General features: G+C 36.3%; 3 protein-coding genes across 6 annotated transcripts; 1 reads left to right on the top strand and 2 right to left on the bottom strand.

Annotated features, from left to right (window-relative positions):
• The first annotated feature begins 434 nt into the window (after positions 1–434).
• On the top strand, positions 435–6860 carry LOC106114257 (DNA repair protein RAD52 homolog). Of its 3 annotated transcripts, XM_013307381.1 has the most exons (6): positions 435–822; positions 1228–1369; positions 1662–1813; positions 1922–2371; positions 5110–5242; positions 5743–6860. In XM_013307381.1, exons 1-6 carry the CDS (start codon positions 775–777, stop codon positions 5925–5927), a joined length of 1110 nt encoding a protein of 369 aa, XP_013162835.1. In that variant the 5' UTR covers positions 435–774; the 3' UTR covers positions 5928–6860. The 3 variants fall into 3 exon arrangements, with proteins under 3 accessions (XP_013162835.1, XP_013162833.1, XP_013162834.1); XM_013307379.1 differs by lacking the exons at positions 5110–5242; positions 5743–6860 and having other exon boundaries at positions 440–822; positions 1922–4175; XM_013307380.1 differs by lacking the exons at positions 5110–5242; positions 5743–6860 and having other exon boundaries at positions 441–822; positions 1231–1369; positions 1922–4175.
• A 1619-nt stretch (positions 6861–8479) lies between these two features.
• Positions 8480–17577, bottom strand: Achi (achintya). 2 transcript variants are annotated; one of them, XM_013307383.1, is made up of 7 exons: positions 17193–17577; positions 10771–11039; positions 10494–10661; positions 10065–10288; positions 9668–9845; positions 9130–9262; positions 8480–8780 (listed from the first exon to the last, which is right to left on the bottom strand). In XM_013307383.1, exons 1-6 carry the CDS (start codon positions 17332–17334, stop codon positions 9152–9154), a joined length of 1092 nt encoding a protein of 363 aa, XP_013162837.1. In that variant the 5' UTR covers positions 17335–17577; the 3' UTR covers positions 8480–8780; positions 9130–9151. The 2 variants fall into 2 exon arrangements, with proteins under 2 accessions (XP_013162837.1, XP_013162836.1); XM_013307382.1 differs by having other exon boundaries at positions 9121–9262; positions 17193–17576.
• A 727-nt stretch (positions 17578–18304) lies between these two features.
• On the bottom strand, positions 18305–21757 carry LOC106114113 (lipase 3). The gene is made up of 2 exons (XM_013307206.1): positions 21740–21757; positions 18305–20022 (listed from the first exon to the last, which is right to left on the bottom strand). Exons 1-2 carry the CDS (start codon positions 21740–21742, stop codon positions 18361–18363), a joined length of 1665 nt encoding a protein of 554 aa, XP_013162660.1. The 5' UTR covers positions 21743–21757; the 3' UTR covers positions 18305–18360.
• Positions 21758–23363: the final 1606 nt, after the last annotated feature.

The following is a 23363-nucleotide window of genomic DNA, read 5'->3' as shown; positions in this document are numbered from 1 at the left end:
AGAACGAAATAAATTAAATTAAACTTAGGTTTGCTATTTTACTATTTTAAATCTGACATTGCCAACAATGACAACTTCACAACTGACATCTGATCTGACAACACTTTATTTTGACTTTGTGGCGAAGACTAGGTATTCTCTTTGGGTATTTGCAGCAGTCTGACAAATCTGTGGTTATGTGCAAAAGGATTTCATTACAGAATAAACTCACTGTTTCATTAGATATTCTCAAAGAAATAACTTTTAAAAGACAAGAAAAACTTTTATATTTTGCAAATCGAAAATTAAAAACCACTGGCTCTAATTATGGTTAGGCTATGAATCATGTTATTTTGCGCCTACTTGATTATCGCCATTTTGGCGCTGATGTTGCGGTTGGTATCAGTGGTGAGGATTCACACTAATAACAGAGATAAAATTAACTATCAGGAACTTCACTCGGCACGTTGGAGTCGGAATGAATCAAAAACAGCCATTTCCAAGTACTGACCTATCCATTTGTAGAGATCAGTGTCAAAAGCGCAAAATTCATTAATCGTTAACGAAACGTCAGTTCTTACAAGTTTTGCTTTTGGCGTATTGGGTACCGCGCAAAATGTCAATACTTGTTTTGTTAAGTTTATTTTGTGAAATTGAGATTAATTTGTTAATCTAACATCGGCCGACATAATTAAAGGGCCTTGTTTTTGTGTTTGTGTTGAGCTAGTAGCCCCAGTGTGATACAATTTAATGAATACTTAATAAAGGTGATTATATTTAGCTGCATTGACAAAGATGCAGCGAAAGCCAGGCTTCCCCGTGGCCAATTGCAGTATCAAAATGGTAATGAAGTTTTTTAATGCCTTATATACATTAAGTCTAGATTTTTATCGAAGATTTCTCTAAATTGAAAAAGGTATTATGTATTCATGTACAATGTGCATATGTTTAAATATCAATAAACGTGGCTATCATTCATTATATTATTCAAAGGGAATTAGGCATTGTATATAGTTATAATATACACATTTATAATACTAGATAGAAATAGTTAAAGGCAGTAAGTAATAATTGCAATAACATAACATGTCACTTTATTTGCATGAAGATAAAGTTTATATTTTAAAAGTCTTTATTGGGTTTTCACAAAGAAAAAATTATAGATTGAGTTTTATTAAACCAAGATAGTTTTTCTGTTTCACTTTTATTACAGGATTAAAATCTTTTAATTTTCTTTTATATGTAAAACAGCCAGATGCAAGCACTCCGGAGATATGTACTGGTGAGGAAGATTGGGAGCCCCCGCAGCGACGGCAGCAGCTGATCAACTTTGGACACTCCCAGTGGGGCTTCAACAACTGGAGCTGGTCTGTCAGCAAGCAGGATCTTGGTATGTTATTAGTAATTAATAAAAATAGTAAATTTAGTTATTTGTGGTTAGTCATTTTTTTTCATTGGCAGTAAAATAAGTGCAATGTGAAAATATAAATTGAACCTCTCTTGTTCCATTTTAATTTTGTTTTTTTGTAAATATGGTGAGTACAAAGGCAGTTTAAAAAAATAAATACAAATAAACTTAAAACGAATCTTTATTAAAATGAGAAAAAATCTGCAATGTTGACATATTACATTTTTTTATTCCTGCCACAATGATAAGATGTAATAAAGACAATATTTTTCAGATTTTGTGGATTGTGTGGGGAACAAGTGTACAGCTGGTGTGGCAGCTTTTGTGTCAGTGACAGTGAAGAGCTTTGACATACACAGGGAGAATGTGGGCTATGCTACTGCTATTGGCCCTAACAAGGGCTCCGCTATACACAGAGCTAGGAAGGTAATTACAAGCTTTATTTAGATTACATATGAATAGTTTATGCAACATTTGGTCAAAAATTTATGTATTTAAGTTTGAGGAACTTAATAATTGTATTATTATTTTCAGTGTGCTGTTACAAATGCATTGCGAGAGACCCTGCTGAGTTTTGGTGGTAGCGTGGCCACAGAACTGATGGAACTCTTAGATACAAACAAAGTGGAGGTCACCCCTCCGCCCCCGGAGCCACTCAAAGAGAACAACCAGAATGTGGCCAACAAGCAGGAGCCCAAAAACAGTCCCCTCAATAAAAATATACGAAAAGAGTCGGATAGCAGCGCCTCAGTGAACCGACCCGTCATCCCGCCGGCAATCAAGAACGCGGTGCTGACCCCCGCGCCGCCAGTAGCCAAGGCGCACCCCATGCCCGCCAACTTGCCGCCCGCCGCCAACGTGCCGCGCGCTCCGCGACCCCCTGCGCCGCACCCCCCGCCGCAGCACGCACAGCACCCGCAGCATCCGCAGCACGCACAACACCCGCAGCACGCGCAGCACGCGCACATGCGCCCAAACTCCAACGTAAGTTTCGTCCTGCCAGTGATGAGCGGCGTCGTGCCCCCCCTGTACCCGCCGCCGCGTCTTGCGCCCCCCCACGTCGGCCCGCCACACATATTCCCCAACGCGTACTACGAGTACTCTGCCGGCCCCTGGCACTTCACCTACGAGAGCTTCGACCGACATCACAGCAATGTCAATTTGAATTTCAACATACCCCCAAAAAACCTCGTGGTCAATTCCCGGTCCGGTTCCGAATGTAAGAACGCGTGCGTACGGCCCGGTGGACTGGAGGGGGAGCCGGTGCAGTACGGCCCGCAGCAGAACCAGGGCTGCTGGATCAAGCCCACCATCTTCTATGATGGCTTCTGGACGGAGCAGAAAGTGAAGAAGTGGGTGGCCGAGCAGGTCGAGAAGCAGTTCCCCGACGAAAGCTTGCACAAGACGCACTCCCCCAGCTCGGGACCGGACGCCACGCCGCCTAAATCTTAATTATGTAAAACATCTCATTCCTTACATGATGTATTCAGTAGTTTGATATGTGATATATCTCTTGAATGTTGATGTTAGATGAAAGTAAGCTACATACATCTCAATTACCTAAGGACTACGACATTGAACTTCGTATTGACTGCATTTCTTATCACTTGACTTAGTTAGTGAGGGGGGCCGATTGACTTCAAATTATAAAGTAGTATACACTTGGGCATATGTTTGAAAAGCGAATAATGATTTTATTATGTATGTCTTTGATAATGTGTTTATCAATGTACAAATATATTATTTAAATATTGACTTGAAACCGTTCCAAAAAAACTTATACATATCTTTAGATCGGTTTTTAAATTTGAAATTTTAACAAACAAATAAGTTTGTTATTCTCGTAAATTAAACAGAAGTTCTGGAATCTTCAGTGATTTAATTTTTCTTGCCAAACTATGATGTCTCATGGTTTTTGATGTGTATTTAGGGTGACGCTAATAATGGCAACCCTAAAGCAAAATTGGTAGAAAAAAAGTTGATTTTGAAATGGTGAAGAGAATGAAAATTTACAAGTGCCCCAATATATCTCCAAACACTGCCAACTTACGGAGAATACCTCCATTAAGAAATAACTGATATGAAGTAATTTTGTGGTAATGATTTCCCTCTTCGAATGTCAATTGTATAACTAATGTTGCCATAAACCAACGAGATGGTAAATTTGGTGGCAACACTATTTTTTTTATAACTTTAGGACTCCTTTCAGACTTGTATGGTACATATAGTAGTCTTTTTTAGTCAAAGAAAGATATAATATGTGACATTCAGTGGAGTTCAGAGTAAGTTTTGTAGTACTGTGTCGCGTGAGAAATGCTACATAAGTAGCAATGAGCCTTAGCACTTGGAGTTAGTGATTCTATTTTAGTCGTTAGTAAGGGCGTATTAGTAATTTCTTTTTTTTTTAAATCTCTAAAATCGGTAAACTATTTTTTATTGAATCTTTTCCAAGTTACTAGTATTAGGAATAAGTGTTATTAGTGTAAGTGCTTAGTAGGACGTGGTTTTACGTGTCATTTGAATTGGTCTACTAGATGACGTAGGGTGTTTTATATGACAGTGTTTTCCAACTTTTTTTAATCTATATACTTGTAATGGCCATAAATAATGTTTTTTTTTAAACAATGGAATTCGATTAAAGTTTTAATGAATATAATTTGGATCACTATTTAAGGCTCTCCAGGTTTGAACCTTGAACGAAATATTTCCATAGAAGTCGGTTTGTAAACACGGCTAAACACTCACGTATATTCGTCCGGTGGCGGCACCGACTAGTTTCGAGCCCCCGATGGGCTTCATCAGGATGAGTGGTACTGGTATTATTTCGCGGACGCAGTCCGTCGCTCACTGTGTTTAGCCGTGTTTATATGTCAGTTTAGTATAATGTCTCACGAAAGTTTGAATAATTTAAGTCGGTTTGTCTTTCGTTTACATATTTATCTCTAGTAAACCGTTTTAGTTGCAGTTTCTACGACTGCCTGGCTTATATAATTTCATGTATTTCTATGTAAACGATATATTTGTAACATGATACTTTTGGGAAACACTGTTTTCATTTGATTGTAGTGGAACTAGCCTTGGATATAGGATACGCCTCGTACACTTATATTGAATTTAGTATTTACACAAAATGCTGCTCAAAATTCTCATTATTATAGATATGGTAATATAAAGTAAACCAGTAGTTTGATATAAACGTTCTAGTGGTATCCTTTGCTCGGGAATTATGTCGGAATGGAATTGTGAAGATAAAATAGGTTTTGCGTAGACTTTTAAACCATATTGTGTGGGTTTACAATATATGTTTTTATTATAATAAAACGATTGGAAATTTTAAAATGTTTCATTGTTTATTATTATTATTTTTGATCTTACGTTTCTTTTTTATCCATCATAATATTAGATATGCTTTTTTATTATTACTATTACTGTATTATTACTTCTTTTTTCTTTCTTACAAAAAAATATTCGAGTTTTTATAGAAGATATTTTTAATACCATACCTTCAAAAATGTCTTGTCAAATGGTCGCCTATCCTAATTAACCTCACAGAAGACAGACTTTTCTTCTTTGTTTATCAAAGTCACTACCGACATCAGCAACATTTGATTTGATTGTAGAGGTATATGGCTAGCGTTTTAGTCATATTAGATGGTTGGTTGTTTGCCATTTTTTGTATATTACGAGGGTTTAGGTGGATTAAAGCGGCACTTCGTGAACAGGAGGCGAGCGGGGCGGGGGCGGGGGCTGAGGCGTGTGCGGAGGAGGAGGCGCGGGCGGAGAGGAAGCGCCGCCAGAGACAAGCGCAGGAGGAGTTCAGACTGAAACAGCTGCTCAAGCAGAAGATGGGAGAGGGTTAGCATTCATTCAATATTGAAAAACTCACCCAAATAATGTGAAACGAAAAGGTCATTTATAAATTAATCTTATCTGTAAATGCATTGGTGATATTGTATTCAATGAACTTATTTTTGGACCCTTGGAATATTCGATAGGTCCAATATAAGAATATCTTTCAACTTTCTTTATAATGCTAGTTCTTCATATGCTTATATACTTTTGTGTTAATATTTCTCTTATTTTTCTTTTCATAATTGAAAATAGTTAATTTCTTTTTTTCCGAGTGTTTTTTATTTTGTTTAACTTATTAAATTTTGTTTCTACGTAATTTTTTTTCTTTTAATATAACCCTATCACGGCTTATTGAAAAAGATTCCAAGATTCTTCAAGAATCAATACTTTAAAGCGATGCTTTCAAGAAAATCTACTGCTTTATAAAATATTTATTTTTATGTTGAATAATTGTCTATGGTCCGGGAGCTCGCTGGCCTCTTACGAGTCATCGTTTTCAACAGATGATCAAGCCGTGTCCAAAGACAACAGCAGTGTAGACAACTTTCTGATGGGGATCGCGACACAGGATATAGCGGTAGAGGCTTCTGGTGCTGATGAGAGCAAGAGGAAGTCTCCCAATAGAGACCAGGTCGACGCTCCCAATAAGAGGAGGAACAACTTTGTTAGCAAACCGGATATACTATGACCAATGTTTGATATCCGACTCGAAGGACCATATTGTTCATGTTTTGTTCCACTTAATTCTAAAATAGGAGATGTTATAGATAATTATAAATAAAAGACACTTTCAATGAACTCAAATTTTAATCTCTAACTAATTAAGATTCTTACACACGAATATATACAAAAAAAACCTCGCGAACACGAAAATATTCCGATTGTACTCAGGTTAAGAACAAAAAAGAACACCTCTTTAGGACGAATGATAAAACAAAACTTATTCATATGTACCTTAACTAATTTAAACTAATAGAATAGGGCCTGTCCCAGCTAAATAAAATTACAAAATAAACCTACATAAAGCTGCCATTTTGTTAACAAAATGGCGGACGATGACAATTCAAATAAAACGAATAAATCGTAAAACGACAACTTAGATTGGTTGGCACGCGATTACTTATTCTTATAAGCTTTCAAGCCTTTTATCTTAATCAGGGGTAGACTGAGATATCAAATCATATCTCTCGTGAATCAGTTTTTTTGGTATTAGTACAAATCAGTCACAAATAGAACGAAAAACTTTATTAAAAAGCTGTCACTTCTCATTAAAACAAAAAATAGCAATTAACACGTTCAGTGTCGCGACTTGTCTGTAACATTTAACTTTCTACAAAAAAATTGTAGTTGCATTGTACGTGTTAAAAAAGTACTTCCCTCTGTCAGTATCAAGTATCAGTAAATAAGCATTTGTCTATATTTAAAATTTAAAGCCATCTCTATGGTCATATACAATGTCAAAGATATATGTTATGCTGACCTACACATATCTTACATATAAAACTATAAATTGTGACCTGATACATTGCACTACCTTATATGTTGTTATATTCATTAAATATATACGGCATATGTAAACATACAACTAGAAAAAAATACTTATATGTTTATATATAAAACAAAAAATGATATATTTTGTTAGCTGAATTTTTTTGTAAGTATATGATAGAATTACATGGATTTTGGAAAATTAATTTGAATATTTACATTTGATAAGTATTATTGTTTCTTATAACTTTACTTGAAAATAACTTGATTATATACTCATTTACTTGAAAGCGATATTACTTAACATAAGTTGGACATTTTACATGACTAAAAATTTTCTACGTGAAATTCCAACCTTCTAGTAAACATTACAAATATATATAAAGCGGGATTTATATATTTCGAAAATATATTTGACTATATTCACTACATACTACTGATAACATATATACATATGTGTATATTGATATAGGCTACATATATAACTCACTCAGTATATAAACCGTTATATGAAGGAATTAATCATTTTCATTCATTCATTGACGGATTGGAACTTGATATAAGATTAACATCAAAACTTCAATCAAATCAAATAATTTCAACATAAGAAATATATTTTATATGTTCACTGACTAATACATAAAATGTTCGTGTCACAATGTTTGTTACCACACTCCTCCAATACGGTTTGATCGATTTTTATGAAACTCTGCATATTCAGTAGCTCTAAGAATCGACTATGGTTTTTAGTACCGCGCGGACGGAGTCGCGGGCGACAGCTAGTTTTATCTATAATTTAATGTATCATAGTAAAAAAAACTTTTGTAGCTTATTTTTAAGTAATTATTATATTATTATAAATATTTATTTACTCTGTTCAATATAAACTATTTAAGTTATATAGTTATTTCATTATATAAACTAATGCAATATACTTTATAGTGAAATATATTTAGTATGGATGTGTGATACTAAATAGTAACAATGTTTTCTGTTATATGTTTTATTCTGTATATATATTGAACAGAGTTTACATATATATATATTTATTTCTAGAACATTTGGGTTATAAAGGCAGTATTGTTACAGAGTAGAACCTTAAAGGAATGTATGAAATACATTATTATGACATTAATTTTGATTATTTAATGAGTTGGACATGTTTGATGTGACATAAAGGAAATCAGAGTAGAAATATCAAATTAATACATAGTTTTTATATGACTTATTAAAATGTAAATGTACAGGGCTTTAAATAAAAAAACCCTTGTTTGCAGAAAAATGAGTTAATATTGTAGAACATGAATACCAAAAAGACATAGAAAACTGATCTGACATTACTAAATTCAAAAGTTTAAATTTCTTCTTTTTTTAGATTTAATGGCTGCTAAAGTGTAAAAACTCCTTGAACAGTAAAAGAGACGATTTCCTTCAAGGTTCTCTCCTTTAGTGTTATCATACGAATATTACATACTAAGGAAGTGCATATATATTTATATGTATTCATAGTTTACATTAGGACTCACGTATGCAATTATTTACGGTTGCTATATGTATTTTGATATATTAAAATAAAAATTTCATATTGCTGAATAACATTTTTTCATTTTTCCTTCGAAAAACACAATATTTTTTAAAGTTACAGTGAAAAGTAAAGTATAATTTAAACTGATATAAAAACGGCTAAACCGAAACTAGTCGGTGCCGCCACCGGACGAATATACGTGAGTGTTTAGCCGTGTTTACATCACTTTAGTATAATGTCTCACGAAAGTTTGAATAATTATAATTTGTTGATATGTAAAGTAATTTGATAAATAAACTTACAGAAGTCAAGTGAACAACTCGCTTTATCTTATTTTAGTCCGATTTGTTTCATTTATTGAGCGATGCAAGTACAACATTTCTATTTTCTTCTCGTTATAGCGGCAAAAGTCTGAGATGATCATTGTATGTAAGCACTTAGTCACAGTGGCCTTTAGTGGACATTATTCAAATGTAGATTGTCACAAGCAAATACTTTGCGTATAGACTCGGCTTTTGTGTGGACAATCTGAAATAAGATATGTCATTTCAATTGAATGTTTAACTGTGGGTTTCTGAGACCAGAATCAACGTTTGAAACATATTCTTATTGAAAATCAAACATATGATAGGGATGATGATATGCTTCATACAGACATTGGTCTCAGAAACCGACCGTAAATTTTATAAACAAATTAGAAATATCAAACATGGGGAGTATTGAGCTATTATTAAGATTTTTCTTATTTCAATTAATTCCTTTACAAATCCACATCCACTTCCCATTGCTTCCTAATTAGAAAAATGTGGGAAGGGGAAGAGAAGTATAATTTCCCGTACTCTGGGATCGTGGAGATGTTAATACATACAAAACGCACTGTATGAGGCGGGGAGCGAGCACTAGACGATGACCTCCTCCTGCTCCTTCTCACGCTGGCGCACTGCCACCGCCGTCTCCACCAGCAGGTACAGGCACTTGAACTTGTCGCGCTCGCCCTCGCCGCCGCCCGCCTGCATCCGCACACAAGCATCAAATCAACAACTATACTGGACAATATTACAATTATTATACAATATTGACAAAACTATATTTCAGAGCATTTTACAACTCCGTATTTATGGATCAAATAGTGTAAAATTATATCACTGATAAATTACGGGAGCCGTATTAATGCTGTCGTTGCGTACTTCACTAGAGCTTTGTCATTTTATTCGCAATTTGTGAAGTCAACCAACCTGCATGGTCAATGTGGTTGACTATGGCCTAGTCAACTCAATGGTTAGACAGGTATGCTTCCAGTTCCTTAGTGAGGTTCGTCATCATCATCATCGGATGATGATGATGATTTTGAATCGATTGATGAATAGGTGGATGAAAGAAGTTGGTGAAACATGATATTATTCGGTGATGTGTACCTGCAGCGAGCGGCGCAGCGGGTGCGGCAGCTGCGGCAGGTGCGCGAGCTGCGGGTGCCAGCCGCCGCCGTCCGCTCCGCCCCCGCTCCCGCTACCCGTCGCCCCGCCCCCGCCCCCGCCCGCCGCGCCCTCCTCCCCGCCCTCGTCCGAGGTGCGCACTGTCACCACCGCAGCGCTCCTGTCGCAATACAATCTCCTCTCACACCGCGAAACATACATCTTACATATTACAAACTAATATTAATATGTATTTTTCTCAAGTTTTCTTTGATGAAATTTGTTATTTTATTCTTCCTTCTTCCGCGCGGAAGGAGTCGCGGCCAACATCTAGTTTAGAAATAATATTTTAATAACGAGAAGGCAGTTTTTATTCATATGTGACGACTTAGTGCCTCACCCCCTGGCGGCGGGATGCAGGTCGCGGTCCTCAGGGCCGTACCGGATGACAGACTGCCACACGGAGGGGTCGTACTTGACCTCCTCCTCGCTGACGGCGCTGGAAGAGTAGTCCTCCTCCGCACCCTCGCCGTCCGCGTCACCATCGCTGCGGTACACCAGCAGCCCGTCGCCGTAGTCGTGGTCCTGACCACGTTCACCATCACCTTCGCCCTCGCCATCGCCCTGCAATAATATCACGTTAAAAAATGTATTATAATAAAAAAGGTGTATTTTAGGTAGGGTTTGACATAATGTCCAATTTACATTATTCCAGTCCAGCGTTATTTCAATTTCCATGAGCTTCTCTGGTATACATGTATGTTCAAAATCCAAGGTTAAATAATATTAGAAAAAGCCCTATTAATAAGAATTAAAATAGTTTGGTTACCTCCTGTTCGTTGTCCCAGGAGCCGACGAGCAGGCCGGACTGTGTGCCGGAGGAGCCGAGCTGCTTGCGGCCGCGGCGCGAGATGGTGTAGTGCAGCGGGTCGTGCCCCTCGCGCCGGATCATCTCCGGCAGAATGCGGCGCCGCGCGTTTATGAACCAGTTGCATACCTGCATCATAAACAATACAATTGTTAGATAGAGTAATTATTTGGTGATTAAGTAACATTTAGCAAGGATAAAGTTTCGGGAAAAAGATAGTGATAAAATAAATGTTTACTTGTAGCACAGTGAGGTTGGCCTCCTGACTGAGGGTGAGTTTCTCCGCATCACTAGGATAAGCATTGTACCGATGTTCGTACAACCAGCGTTTAAGGATCTTGACGGAGTGTTTGGGAAGGTTGCCGCGCCGTTTGCGCACCGCCACCATGCCGGGCGGTGGCGCGTGCGACAGCGCGTGCTGTAACGCTCGTCGAGATCTGTCCGGCTCGCCATCTGTACCGGACTCATTATCGTCCGTCGACGACGTCGATGGGAAACGGTCACGTCCTGAAAATAAATATTAATTGTTGCTTAGAATTCTAACACTACTCTCACACAGCTAACCTTGGTAGTGGGGTCTGCCGTTTGACTGACAGAGACCTTTAAATTAAGAAATAACAAAGGGAATTTACACTTCAGTATTGCGCATTGTGTTTATGCCATCAATAATCTTGTTATGCTACTTACTATGCCTTCTCACTGTTAAAAAAAATAGAAAATGAACTATAACTTGAAATTTTAACTATACGTATTTGTTATGTATAAAATCAGTTAACATTATTCCAGGACAGTCATACATCAATCAGAAAGCGATCCATCACTGTTGAAGTTGGGGCTTTCTGAGCGAGTGACGATCACTCACAGCAAGCGAATTTACTTTGAGTGTTGAAACATGACTTGTAAATATGTTGTATATTTTAAAGGCATCGATGTTATAAATAATATGGATAGCCGAGAGATCTTTATGTAATGTTTGTTTGATTAATTCCGCTTATCCTATTTAGCTATTTCGTTTACACTTGTATTAGATCCTACGTTTACGTTACGCATGTTTCGTTTTAATATTTCATGTTTTTGCGCATGTGTGTGTGTGTAATAAAAACTCTTTGAAATCTAATCTTATCATAATTCGTTACGCTGAGTGCTTCTTACACATTCTTACATTTAAACCACAAATTAGCAAGGAAGTTACAACCCTACCATCTTTACTTTCGTTCAGACTGTGTTCTGTAAAAAAGGCTAATCATTTCTGAAGGTCCCTTTTAAATGTAAGTTGATTGATAAATATACTTTGTCACGGTTTGTTTACCTTTTCAAAACGACCCTTTACATGGACACAGGTACTATTTTACGATAATAGAACTTATTTACATATATCTAGATAAGAAAATGCCTTGACATTAATCATCCTTTTTAGTTACGTAGTAAACTAATCCGTGATGCGTGATTTAGCGCTTAAGAAATTATTAGTAAATATTACGATATCCATGAAGTGTAAAATATTAAAGACAATGATTTCTGTATGGTGATAAATAATACTCAATTTCAAATAATTGTTTCTTCTCTATTATTTATGGCCATTTCTTCAAATCTTTTTCCATCTCATAAAATCGACATAATCATATTTCTTTGCTAAACATTAATATAATATTTCATTTATGCGAAAGTGGTGTAATGTAAATGGATGCTTCATGTATAAACATAAGTATTTCCTCGCGGGGTGATACTGAAAACGTCAACGTAGCGATATTTGCCAAACGCACCTAAATAAACGGATTGTTTTACGGTTAAAAAATACCTTATATTTTTAATTTAATTGATATCGATTTTGTAATTAGAACTTTTCTATTATTGTGCTTGATTTTTTTTTAGAATAAACTATGTAAGAATTAAACACAGTGGGATATTTTAAACGCCACACATTATGAAAATGTTTCTTACAATCACATAATTAAGACCGCGACACAAAGTTTTTAGGCATATTAGTGAGATGAGATGAGAATCTGTTTATTCCTCGAGCAATGGTCACCCGAGTAATCAGTCGGATACATAAATCCGGGCGAGTCGACAAAACATTCTGGACACATGTTTCAACAAATATCCCCCTCCCCCTCGCAAACCCACTGCCGCTAGTATTGTTTTACTGGGAAAAGCATATTTAGTACTGTTCGCTTGTTCACAATTATTTCTGATATAAAAAGGTTTTTCAAGCATTAAAAAAAATAAACCAACGATTCTATCCTACAGAATAATGAGACCATGAGTGGGAAAAGGGAAAAATGGTTTTTTGGACATATTTTTACCACGAATAGAGCCGAGAGAGGGAAAATGTAATTACATTTTTCCAAAAATTTAAGATAACAATTCATCGGGAAATAACAAACATACATTTTTATATACGTATTAGTTAAAATACAAAAGTACTTTATGTCTAAAACACTGCAATAACAAAGGCGCAAGGTCAGACGGACGCGGAAACTGCGTCGGAAGGCATTCGGGGACGGTGGGGGAGGGCAAGTACAAGGGGGTTGGATCGATCGGGGTCGACGGCCCGAGGGTGTCGGGCCAGCGCCGCCAAACTCACCCCTTGTTATGCACTTAACTTGCAAAATAACATTGTATTATTGTAAAAGTGAAAGGTGTTTACTAAATCCTTTTCTTTACTATTAAATTTTTCTTTGGCACCATTCCAAAATAACTTTGAAAATCACAAGACAGATTTTGACCTCTATGTTTTTGCTACTATAATTATTCTATAGAATTGTTATAAGTGTTGTTAATACCTTATGTTGTTGACATAGTTATACGTTTGAAGAACTGAAAACATACCAATAGAAAAACTCATGACTAACACCAGGGACAAGCTTGTAGATAATCCACAACAAAAGCATAAGGCACCTTTATCATTAAATTACATTAACCTACAAAAGCTACAAAACGCACTGCACAGACGAGCGTATGGAGTTTACAACTTACAATCTTCACAAAAATCTGCTTAGTACCCTTTGTTTGTTATGATGTTAATTAGGTTACAATACATGAGAAATTGATTTAGAAAGTAGATTTTTGAAAAAATATTGTTTCTATGTTGTATTGTGTAAGAAATAGGATGTCATTACATCACTCATTACGACACACTTTCCGCCGAGCCCTTTGGCACTGTGACGTCACAGGCTTAAAGACGGGAACACCGAACACCGGGTCAGATCAGTGCGATGCTCTTCGTCTAAATTCCTTGCTATTCTCGTACCAAGTATTGTATTAAAAATATCTGGGCAATACTTTACTGGCCCGTAATTGAAACGTTTAAAAATTAAAAAAACATGCTTTCCAGTTTAATCTGTCTTGGGTTCCAATACATTAACCTTTACATGAGCTTCAACCAACCAATAACATTAAGATTTAGTTTTTTTTGTCTAGACAAAATTATGTTAATTCTCAGCTCGTCTGGGCGTTTCGGTAAAAGCCTTTTGCCTATTAACACAGCATAGATTTAAAAAAAACGGATAATAGAACTGATTTAGAATGTAGACGACAAATTATTTTGGTTATCAACCGATGTCGGTTATTGACCGTTACGTAAGATAAGACAAGGTATTTTATTTCCCTTCGTAGTACTTGTAACTCACAAGATGTTTTCAACCGTATGGTTTTTAAATTTTGAAATTGTAAATTCCTACTTAATAAGATTTAAATGCTATTAAAGTCTTCCAATTTTATAAATATAAAACACCGTTATGTGAAGGGTTTCAATGCGGCTCCTTGAGAGGATCGAACTGAGATGGGTGTTTTTAACAATATAGCACGAAATTGACCTTGGCCCGGAATTAAATCCGTTTACTAGATTTTTTTATAAGCGAAAATGTGCTATACTATAATGTGTCGTACAAACTATTATGGTACTATAATTTATACTTCGATATTAAAAAAAAAAACTGAATATGTTTAGTGAACAAGACTCGTAGAAAATCGAAAACTGAATTAAATATAATTTATGGCTTTGTTACTTCAATTCGCAACAGACTTCATGGTTAAGTTCAGTATATTTTAATAACAATATTCGACGTCTCTTAAACAATAGTGAAAATAAAACAAGTACGTTTCAAAGAAAAGGGTCAACGAATAATTGACAGCGCGGCAAACGACCTAACCTCAAACGTTGTACGTCATTGTTGGCGGTCGGTTTCGTTCTGAAACCTATTTCTTTTCAAAACGTAACACTACAGTTTTAAAAATAAACCGCTTATTAACCTGTCAGCCCTGTAGCTGACATTTCCACGGTATTCAGTGGATCGCTCTACTTTCGCAACTATGTCAGTGGGCACGCCGGGCGCCCTGCCGACAAGTTTCTCACCACACTTGTTTCTAATGCCTGCTAGTCATGTTGTTTACTTTGTCGCCTTACGTACGTTATGACGTAAAAATTACATGTTCTTTTTATGACCTAGCCTTTGGTATTATGTTAATTATTGTTTTATTTTTTCAACTACAAAAAATACCATAGTTACAATAGGAAGCTTAGTTTAGCACTAAAATATGTGTCGTTTTCATCAATTTTAATGCATATTTTAGTAGTTGCAAGCACAACTAAACTGTCAATGAAAAAAAGAGTAAATGATTAGGTGCAGATTATAAACAATTCAAAATAAAGTATTGGAATAACATAAACAATACTAAACATGCAATTTGAACATTTTGATATTATCAAATATGATTCTAGTTATAGAGCAAACATTATGAGTAACTTCTTTCATACATTTCAGATATAATCGCACATTAGTCAGAATAAGATTTGGTTCATAATATCCTATCTATTGATATTATGTTAAATATCTATAGTTGGTTCTCTTAAAATATTTTCTTAGAGATATCAATGACCTAGTTTATAAACTGATAAGGGGACATTATCTTCAATGAATTGATTTAAAACTGACATTTCATGATAAGAAAAACCGATTCTTAATTGGGACTTGATAGCCCTTTAGTGTCAATAACCTGCTGCATTTCAAATAGTGGGCTCACATCCGTTGAATCCCTCTTTAGTGTAGTTTGTCACATGTCAAGTAGTTGTAAACACTTCTCTAATAATATAATTAAGAAATATTTTATTACATTACTAGCTGTCGCCCGCGACTCCGTCCGCACGGATTAAAAAAAAAATAATTAGCAGCCTCTGTGTTCTTCCAGACTATGTTCGACATCTATGCTTAATTTAATCGAGACCAATTCAGCCGTTCTGGAGATACCTTCAAACATCCATCCATACATCTAAACATTCACATTTATAATATTAGTAAGATTTGCATTTTAAATTATTTATATGCAGTAAGGAAAAAAAGTGTGTAGAATAATGATTAGTAAATGCTATCACACCAGTGGGGAAGTAGCATTGCGCAAGTGAATAAAAAAGTATGCCACGGAACTTAATCTTTTTTACCTTGGGATAGTCTAACTTAATCACACAAAAGTTAGTCTCGAATTAGTGAAAACAAGTAAAATAATTAAGATATAGTGAGGATATTAGAAACACTTTCTTTAAGACAGTTAAAACAACAGCGGCACTCTGGTGGTGAATAGTCAAAAGAACTTAATTTTGATTAGAGTAATAAAAGAATTTTCCAACAAATATCTTATATAATTATGATATTTTATGTAACATGTTTGAAAGATATTGATAACATTGATAAACATTCCTATATGTTGCTTGTATATGTATGATTTATATATTATAACATTTTCTAACTACTGGAGAACTTATAACAATTTTAGCAACTGTTTTATAGATAAAACCAGTGGATTAACCATTTAAGCAAAAAAAAATGTTAGTTATTATCTATATTCTTAAATGTCTTTGACTGATATTATCGGAAATTAAATTAAAAAAAAAGAAAATAAAGGAAAAAAAAGATTAAATATGCCATTCTTCTAACTTAACCATATCAATTATTATTGTGATTTGATAAAATAGTATGAAAAATTAGAAAACATATCGATTCTGTCATATCATTAATATCAACAAAACGACTACAGCGCCACCAACCAAAGCGCGTGATTTAACCGTGAAATTAAAACGAGGCGCCGCCGCCATCTTGTGTTGCTTGTACACTGTCATTTTACTGTCATTGCGACATTTTAAGTCAATGAGATTTCAATAACAATAAACAAACAATATCACATTACACTTTGCTACATTTTTAGACAAAATTCCTTTATAACGTCCCAACTAGAAAAAATGTTTTATAGAACTAAGAAACAATGAAACATGGTAGTCGTTGTGGTGGTTAAAAATAACCCATGCACGTGCCAAGTTTTCTTTTTAAGCTTCAATACGATATGATAAGTAGAAAACTTTACGCAATAGGTCAGTGTAACATTTTCAGGCATATTTCTTTATGTTTGGCTGGATAAATATAAGATAAATTAAATCAAGTGATCAATGTGGCGCATTGGCGCCATTTTCCTTTTGTAACAGTAAGCATCTAGGGTGACGTAATAGATTTAAAATGTGTCCCGAATTGTGGCTATGTACAAATTAGGTAAAACTAAACTGATTTTAGAATCATTTTTAGCGGCAAAAGCGTTGTTTTTATATACATGTCACCTTGACGTATGTCAGTATGACAAGCATGGCGGAAACGTGGCGTCGTTAGGCCGGCTTACCTCCAGGCGACATGGACTGTCGGTTACTGACGCGGGCGTCTCTGATAATGTCTCTTGTTATTTCTCTAACGTCACGTCTCTGCTGGTATGCCATGTCAGGCCGGTTGCTATCTTCTGCTATACCGGCCGTAGGTGGTAACATCGTTATTTAATCCATTCGAAGACACTATTCTTCGCTGTCACTATTGAAACAAAACAAGAGCAGTTCACTGAATGTCAGTTGGTTGAAGTTATTATTATCAACACCCACCAAAATGAAAAACAGAGCCGAACTACGCACAGCAAACCGAACTGGAGCGCGACTGTCTATGTGCTGTACGGCGACGTTTGGGGGACGGCGGGAAGCTACAGCGCCGTCGCGCGGTCGTCTCTTTCTAACACACGCTAAAACACTTATGTCTTACTCGCTCACACGGTAACGCTTTAATGACAGAATGGAAGTGTATGTCAAAACAAAGCGTGGGCTGTGACCGCAATATATTCAAATGTCAAAAAGCCAACCGTTTACAAGTTTACAAAAATATTGAAGCGCCATCTGTTAAGATTTTCTTTATGTCATTAAATCGTCACGACGATGCCTTATATTATAAAAAACTGCTAACATCTATTTCAAATTTGATTGCGATTAATATACAAAATTAGTCTATTTCTTTAAAAAAATATCAATATTCTTTAAAGAGATTACCACTGACACTAACACTAACAAATTAGGTAACTAATCTAATTACTAAATTATCACTTCGTATTCTCTTACATTTAAATCCTCCAATGGACTCTTATTATTTCTTCCTTATAGCTCATATCACAATAATATAAAACTATTAACAGAACTTGCTCATTAAGTTAGTTTAAACGATTTTTATTCATTAAAATTGATTAAAAATGTATAAAGCTTAATCGATGAAAATCTGTACTTAACGTTATAACAATCACCTTGGTTTTTTGAGCTTTCAAGGATTTTTTTAAAATATTTAGTCAATTGGGATTTAGGAGTTAAAGGAATAACCTAAATGTGATATGTCTGGGAAAAGAAAATTAATATTGCTAGACATTGGACGGATTTTATTTATTTGCACATAAAAAATATGTTAGTAAAATAACGAATAATACAAAATTAGAATCAAATTGTTGTAAACGAATACAATAAATATTAAATAAGCGATTAATTTCATTGGTTATCTTCCTTCATGTTATAGATCAAGCTTTCGTATACGGCTTGGGGCGCTTTGTCAGAGAATAGGAAATCCATATGGCTGAACTGTTCGTCAGCCACCACGCTGTGCGCCTTTGCGTTGGGGAGCTCCTTGAACAGCCGCATGACGTCATCGGGGTGCGCCAGCCAGTCACTGGGTGCGGAGTACAGCACGACTGGCACCCGCACCTCGGACATTTCGTATTTTGGCGGCTGTACGTGGCCGTATACCTTCTTGTTCACCTCGGGGCCGTGGTCGAACTTCCTGAAGTCGTGTGAGGCGACGCCCTGTGCGTAGTGTTGCATCTGGCGCGTAGATCCGCCCGCGGGCAGGTGGCCAAGCACGACGGGGATGCGCTCCACCGGGACATCGCCGAAGCCCGCCATCACGAAGTTAATATTAGAGCAGACGTTTTTGCAGCCGATTTCGTTCTGGCACATGTTGCCACCGACAGTATAAATCAATTCCTTGGCTGGTTTGAATTCGCCCGATCCAATCTGCTCCTGTAGACGCTCGTGGAATGGACTTGTCGTGGTAATCATCCGGAACAGCGGGCTGCGGACCTTCGTCATGTACACCATAGGCGAGATGGCGTGCACTTTGCTAATCTTCTCGTTGTATTCGGGACGTGACGCCATGAGTGCGAATATAGCTGTGGTACCCTGCGACACACCGATGTACTGAAGCGTCTTCTGTTGCGACGTCCTCAGGGCATGGTCGATCATGGCGGGCGTATCGTGGAGTGCGATCTCGTCATTGCTGAACTGCCAGAAGTCCGGCTGGGCCTCGTGCTTGCTGGCGTGATTCCTGCTGTATTTGCTGCCGCGCGTATTGCCGAGCCACACCTCATAACCTAGGTCTGCGAGAATGTAGGCGAGCGACCTCTCGGGACCCATCAGAAGCCAGTCGTCGGAGCTACCGAGAAGCCCGTGGGCGAGAAACACTACTGGGCTGCTTGTACTATCTTGTCCAATCGGCATTTGTTTGGGTGCGACGCGGAACACTGTGAGATGGTAGCCGTCGTCGGTGAGCACCGTGTGCTCTTCGACCTTGTAATGATGTTTCTTCAGGAGTTGGGAGGAATTCAAATGAACATCTTCATTTTCAATTTTATTAGCGGCGAGGTAAGCTTTATGAAAGCTTTTCTTTTCTTCCTCAGTGAAGTGCTTCATAGTGGTGTAGGCATCGTCGAAGATCCTCTCGATCTCCTTGAGTGCGGTGACGGGGGAACGCGGGCCAGTGGCGATCTGGACGCCCTTCCAAGTAAGCATGTCGCCATGCAGGGGACGCGAGTCATCGCGGTTCACGATGAAAGAGGTGAGAGGCTTGTCCCAAATGTTGTCGACGTTAAAAGTGATGTAGCCATCGGTCGCTTGGCTGTGGGTTCTTTCGTTGCTCTCGGAGCTCGCGCTGGAGGACTGGTGGTGATGATGCTTATGATGGACCTTGTGGTGCACTTTCTCATGGCCGGAGTGGTGGTGCTGCGGCAGGTCGTCGAGGTCGTCGTGGTGCTGCGCCGTTGGGAGCTCGTGGCGGAAGATGCTGGCGGCGGCGTGGCCGGCGAGAGCGAGGGCCAGCAGCAGAGCGATGGCCTTCATGGTGGCAGCGGCGAGAAGTGGCGACTGATTGTCCGCTTCCTGTTTTATACTAAAAATTATTGTCCGCTCAGCACGTTCTGGCACCAAGCGCGCTCCACTTATTATAAGTGCTGTGTTTGCTATATTGTTTAATATTGAAAGTTACCGTTTAACATTCAATTTTTTTTATCTTTATTTGAATAACAATTAATACATTTCTCGAAAACAAAAATTAAAAAATATTAGCGGTTTTTTTTCCTTTTTTTAATCCCAATAAGAATCATTAACCGTTGGTTTCTGAAACTAAAATATCAATATTGATGACAGGAAAAATATAAACATATTGTTCCTGTCATCAACTTTGACAAAAAAATAAATAACAAAACCCACGGTAAAGTGGCTAATTGTTGTATTATAAAAGACCTAATCCATAACGGACAAAACAGAACAGGAACATAAAGTAACAAGTATAAGTATGATAATAGTGGTTCCGAAAATTAAATATAAATGAAGGTATTTATTGTTAATACAATTTAAGTAATAATAACGCGTAAAGAGAAACATTAAAATTAAAAATAAATTTGATTTTCACCATTACATATGCATTGCTATAGCTAGTGCCATCTAGTATTACGTTTTAACACTAGCGTATATCCAATCTGTTTTATTTACGCCTCAGAACTTGTATTATAATAAGGGAATAAAATTTTAGTCAGGTCAATTGGTTCACATTTAGATGATAGATGGCGTTACACCATGAACCTTAAATAAAAGAAACAATGTCAAGTTTAGTTTATGTCTTTTTCAGATTAGTAAACTTATAGATATTTTATTGTCAGTGTTATTTATTTATAAAAATTGTTTGGTTAATATCGTTAATGCACTTCAATTTACCATATATCGCGCAGACTTCTATTTAATGCTAATAGATGGCGCTGATTTAGACAAAAGAATTACCACTGATTTTGCTAAAATTATAAAGCTGTTCTACCATTTCAACACCATTTTCTGCCTTTCGTAAGCTTGTCATTACGCAAACTCTCCACAATTGTATGCGGAGTAAAAAGCAATAATGAAACGTTGAATACTTGGAAATAGTAATCTCGTTAGAAAAAAACACCCAGAAATACAACCAAAATCTGTCGTATTTTATTTATCTTGCTAATTCAACAAATAAAAATAGATCTCATAGTAATGGTTTAACAATGTAAGACAATAGAACCTCTAAAGACAATGAGCCATAAGGTTTTTTGCTGCTTTATTTTTCCTTAAGAGAAATGAGATGAAAACTTGATAGACGAGAGATATCTAGATATTAGACTGGACCAGTAACTATAATCGTTTTATTGCATTTGGCAGTGTAATAATAACTTATTTAATTTGCAATAAAAATAATGCGATCGATGTATTATGTTAGCTCATCAAATATTGTACATGTTTTCTGAATGTAGGACGCACATGTCCGTTTAAAATTGTTAACACGAAATTAACTACCTGGTAACATCGCTTAATCAGCGAATCTAGTAGTTCAATAGATTGTCTATGTCAGAAGGTTCAGTAGTAGTTAGTTACTAAAAAAATAAATAATTGCGTATTTTACTTTTGCATCATTGCTTAGAGAAAAACACGGAAAATAAATATTGAGTAGGTAAACAATGTTTGGATTTCGCACTTTTTACGACATCCGTTATTTTTTTTTGCCGTTCACAGCTGTTGTTTCTGCGCCTAACCGTGAGGTTCCATAGCTAAAACACCTGGACAAAAAAAAACAAATTACCATCTGTCACATTTTCGTTATATCATAAAAAAATAAAGACGCCAAAATCTCTTTGTTTATTGTCGAACACGACGGATAAATCTGGAGCCACACTCACAAATAAAGATTTTCAGGACGACGCAAACGTTTTTTTAATTATGAAAAGGAACCACAAATATTTATTGCAAACAAAACACACCTTGATAATTGCAGAGTCGAGAGAACGAAGCAGGTTTTATTGTAAACAAGTACATAATACATTTTAAATTAACTATGCTATGTGCTTGCAGTAGGGTTGGCACTTCATGGTTCCACCCATCCGAAAACAGCTAAGTGATTCACTTATGAAATCAATTAAAAGATATATTTTTTTGTAGGCTGGGTCGATCCATGTCTTCGGGTAAAAATGCGTGGTAAACCAGTTAAAAAATTTTGTTTATTCATCTTTTTAGGGTTCCGTACCTCGTAGGAAACAACGGAACCCTTATAGGATCACTTTGTTGTCCGTCCGTCCGTCTGTCAAGACCCTTTTTTCTTCCTAAGGTTTGTGAGTGGACGTCGTTGTTTATTCATCCACCAAGGAGTCTAGTGTTGACAAGCAACTGTTTTTTTGTTTTTTAGTATACCAATGTCCCGAACACTACTTTTTGAATTTTTACAACCCTAGCCTAGCATGGAGACGGCTGTTGTTAAATAGTGACGCAAACGACGCACAAAAACTGCATGACATTGCAAATGATATGAGGAAAAATGAATGCTTATTAACGATGTTATTTTGTCATTTGTTATGTGAAAAATTAAATCTTACTAATATTATAAATATAATTGTTTGTATGTATGGATGTTTGTGAAAAGGTATCTTAAGAACGGCTGCATGGGTCTCGTTGAAATTTGGCATAGATGTAGATCATAGCGTGGAAGAATATATAGGCCTTATTATTTTTTATTTCAGCGCGGCTGGAGTCATGGTAGTAGTACATGATTTTCAAAATATTGCGCACAATAATTAATAAAAAGAAATGTTTGAGTTTTACCTCTTCCAGAAAAAATATATTTTGTAACTATTTAGTCTTAGGAAGAAAATTCGAAAATGCCGGTGTATCAGCGCAACACTAGCTTTATTGTAATATCAAAATTTATGTCCCCTCACTAATCAATCTGACACTTGACTTAGTAACGTAAGCGTGCTATCGGCGCCAAAGGATTCTAAATAATAATATCCAAAATTAGTTACAAAAATAATGTCTGCTTTCTACAGTTGAGCCAATTTATGGAATCTGTACCGTATTAATTTTCTCAAAACACTACAAGTTTGCTTACTTTTCTGAGCCTCAATTATAATATTAGTCTTTTATTTATTTTATCGTTATAAAACAAACTCGTTGATTACAATAACTATTTATAACCTCTAACATACACTTTTTTATAACAATAGACAGTTGCTTTGTTTAAAAATGTAAGTGAGAAAGTAAAGTATAGATTTGGATTATTACTAAGTGATAATTTAAAGGGATTAATTTAAAATTATGCCGTTACGTAATAACAAACATCCATCCATCTAAACTTTTGCATTTAAAATGTTACCAGCAGTTGCCCATGACTACGTCTGCTCGGAATTTTAAAAAAAATCTGGGAAATAAATATA

The sequence above is a fragment of the Papilio xuthus genome, unplaced genomic scaffold (genome assembly GCF_000836235.2).
Source record: "Papilio xuthus unplaced genomic scaffold, Pxut_1.1 DF828142.1, whole genome shotgun sequence".
In the NCBI taxonomy this organism is placed as follows: Eukaryota; Metazoa; Arthropoda; class Insecta; order Lepidoptera; family Papilionidae; genus Papilio; species Papilio xuthus.
Note: the sequence above shows the minus strand (reverse complement) of the source record. Positions and strands in the feature narration are given on the sequence as shown.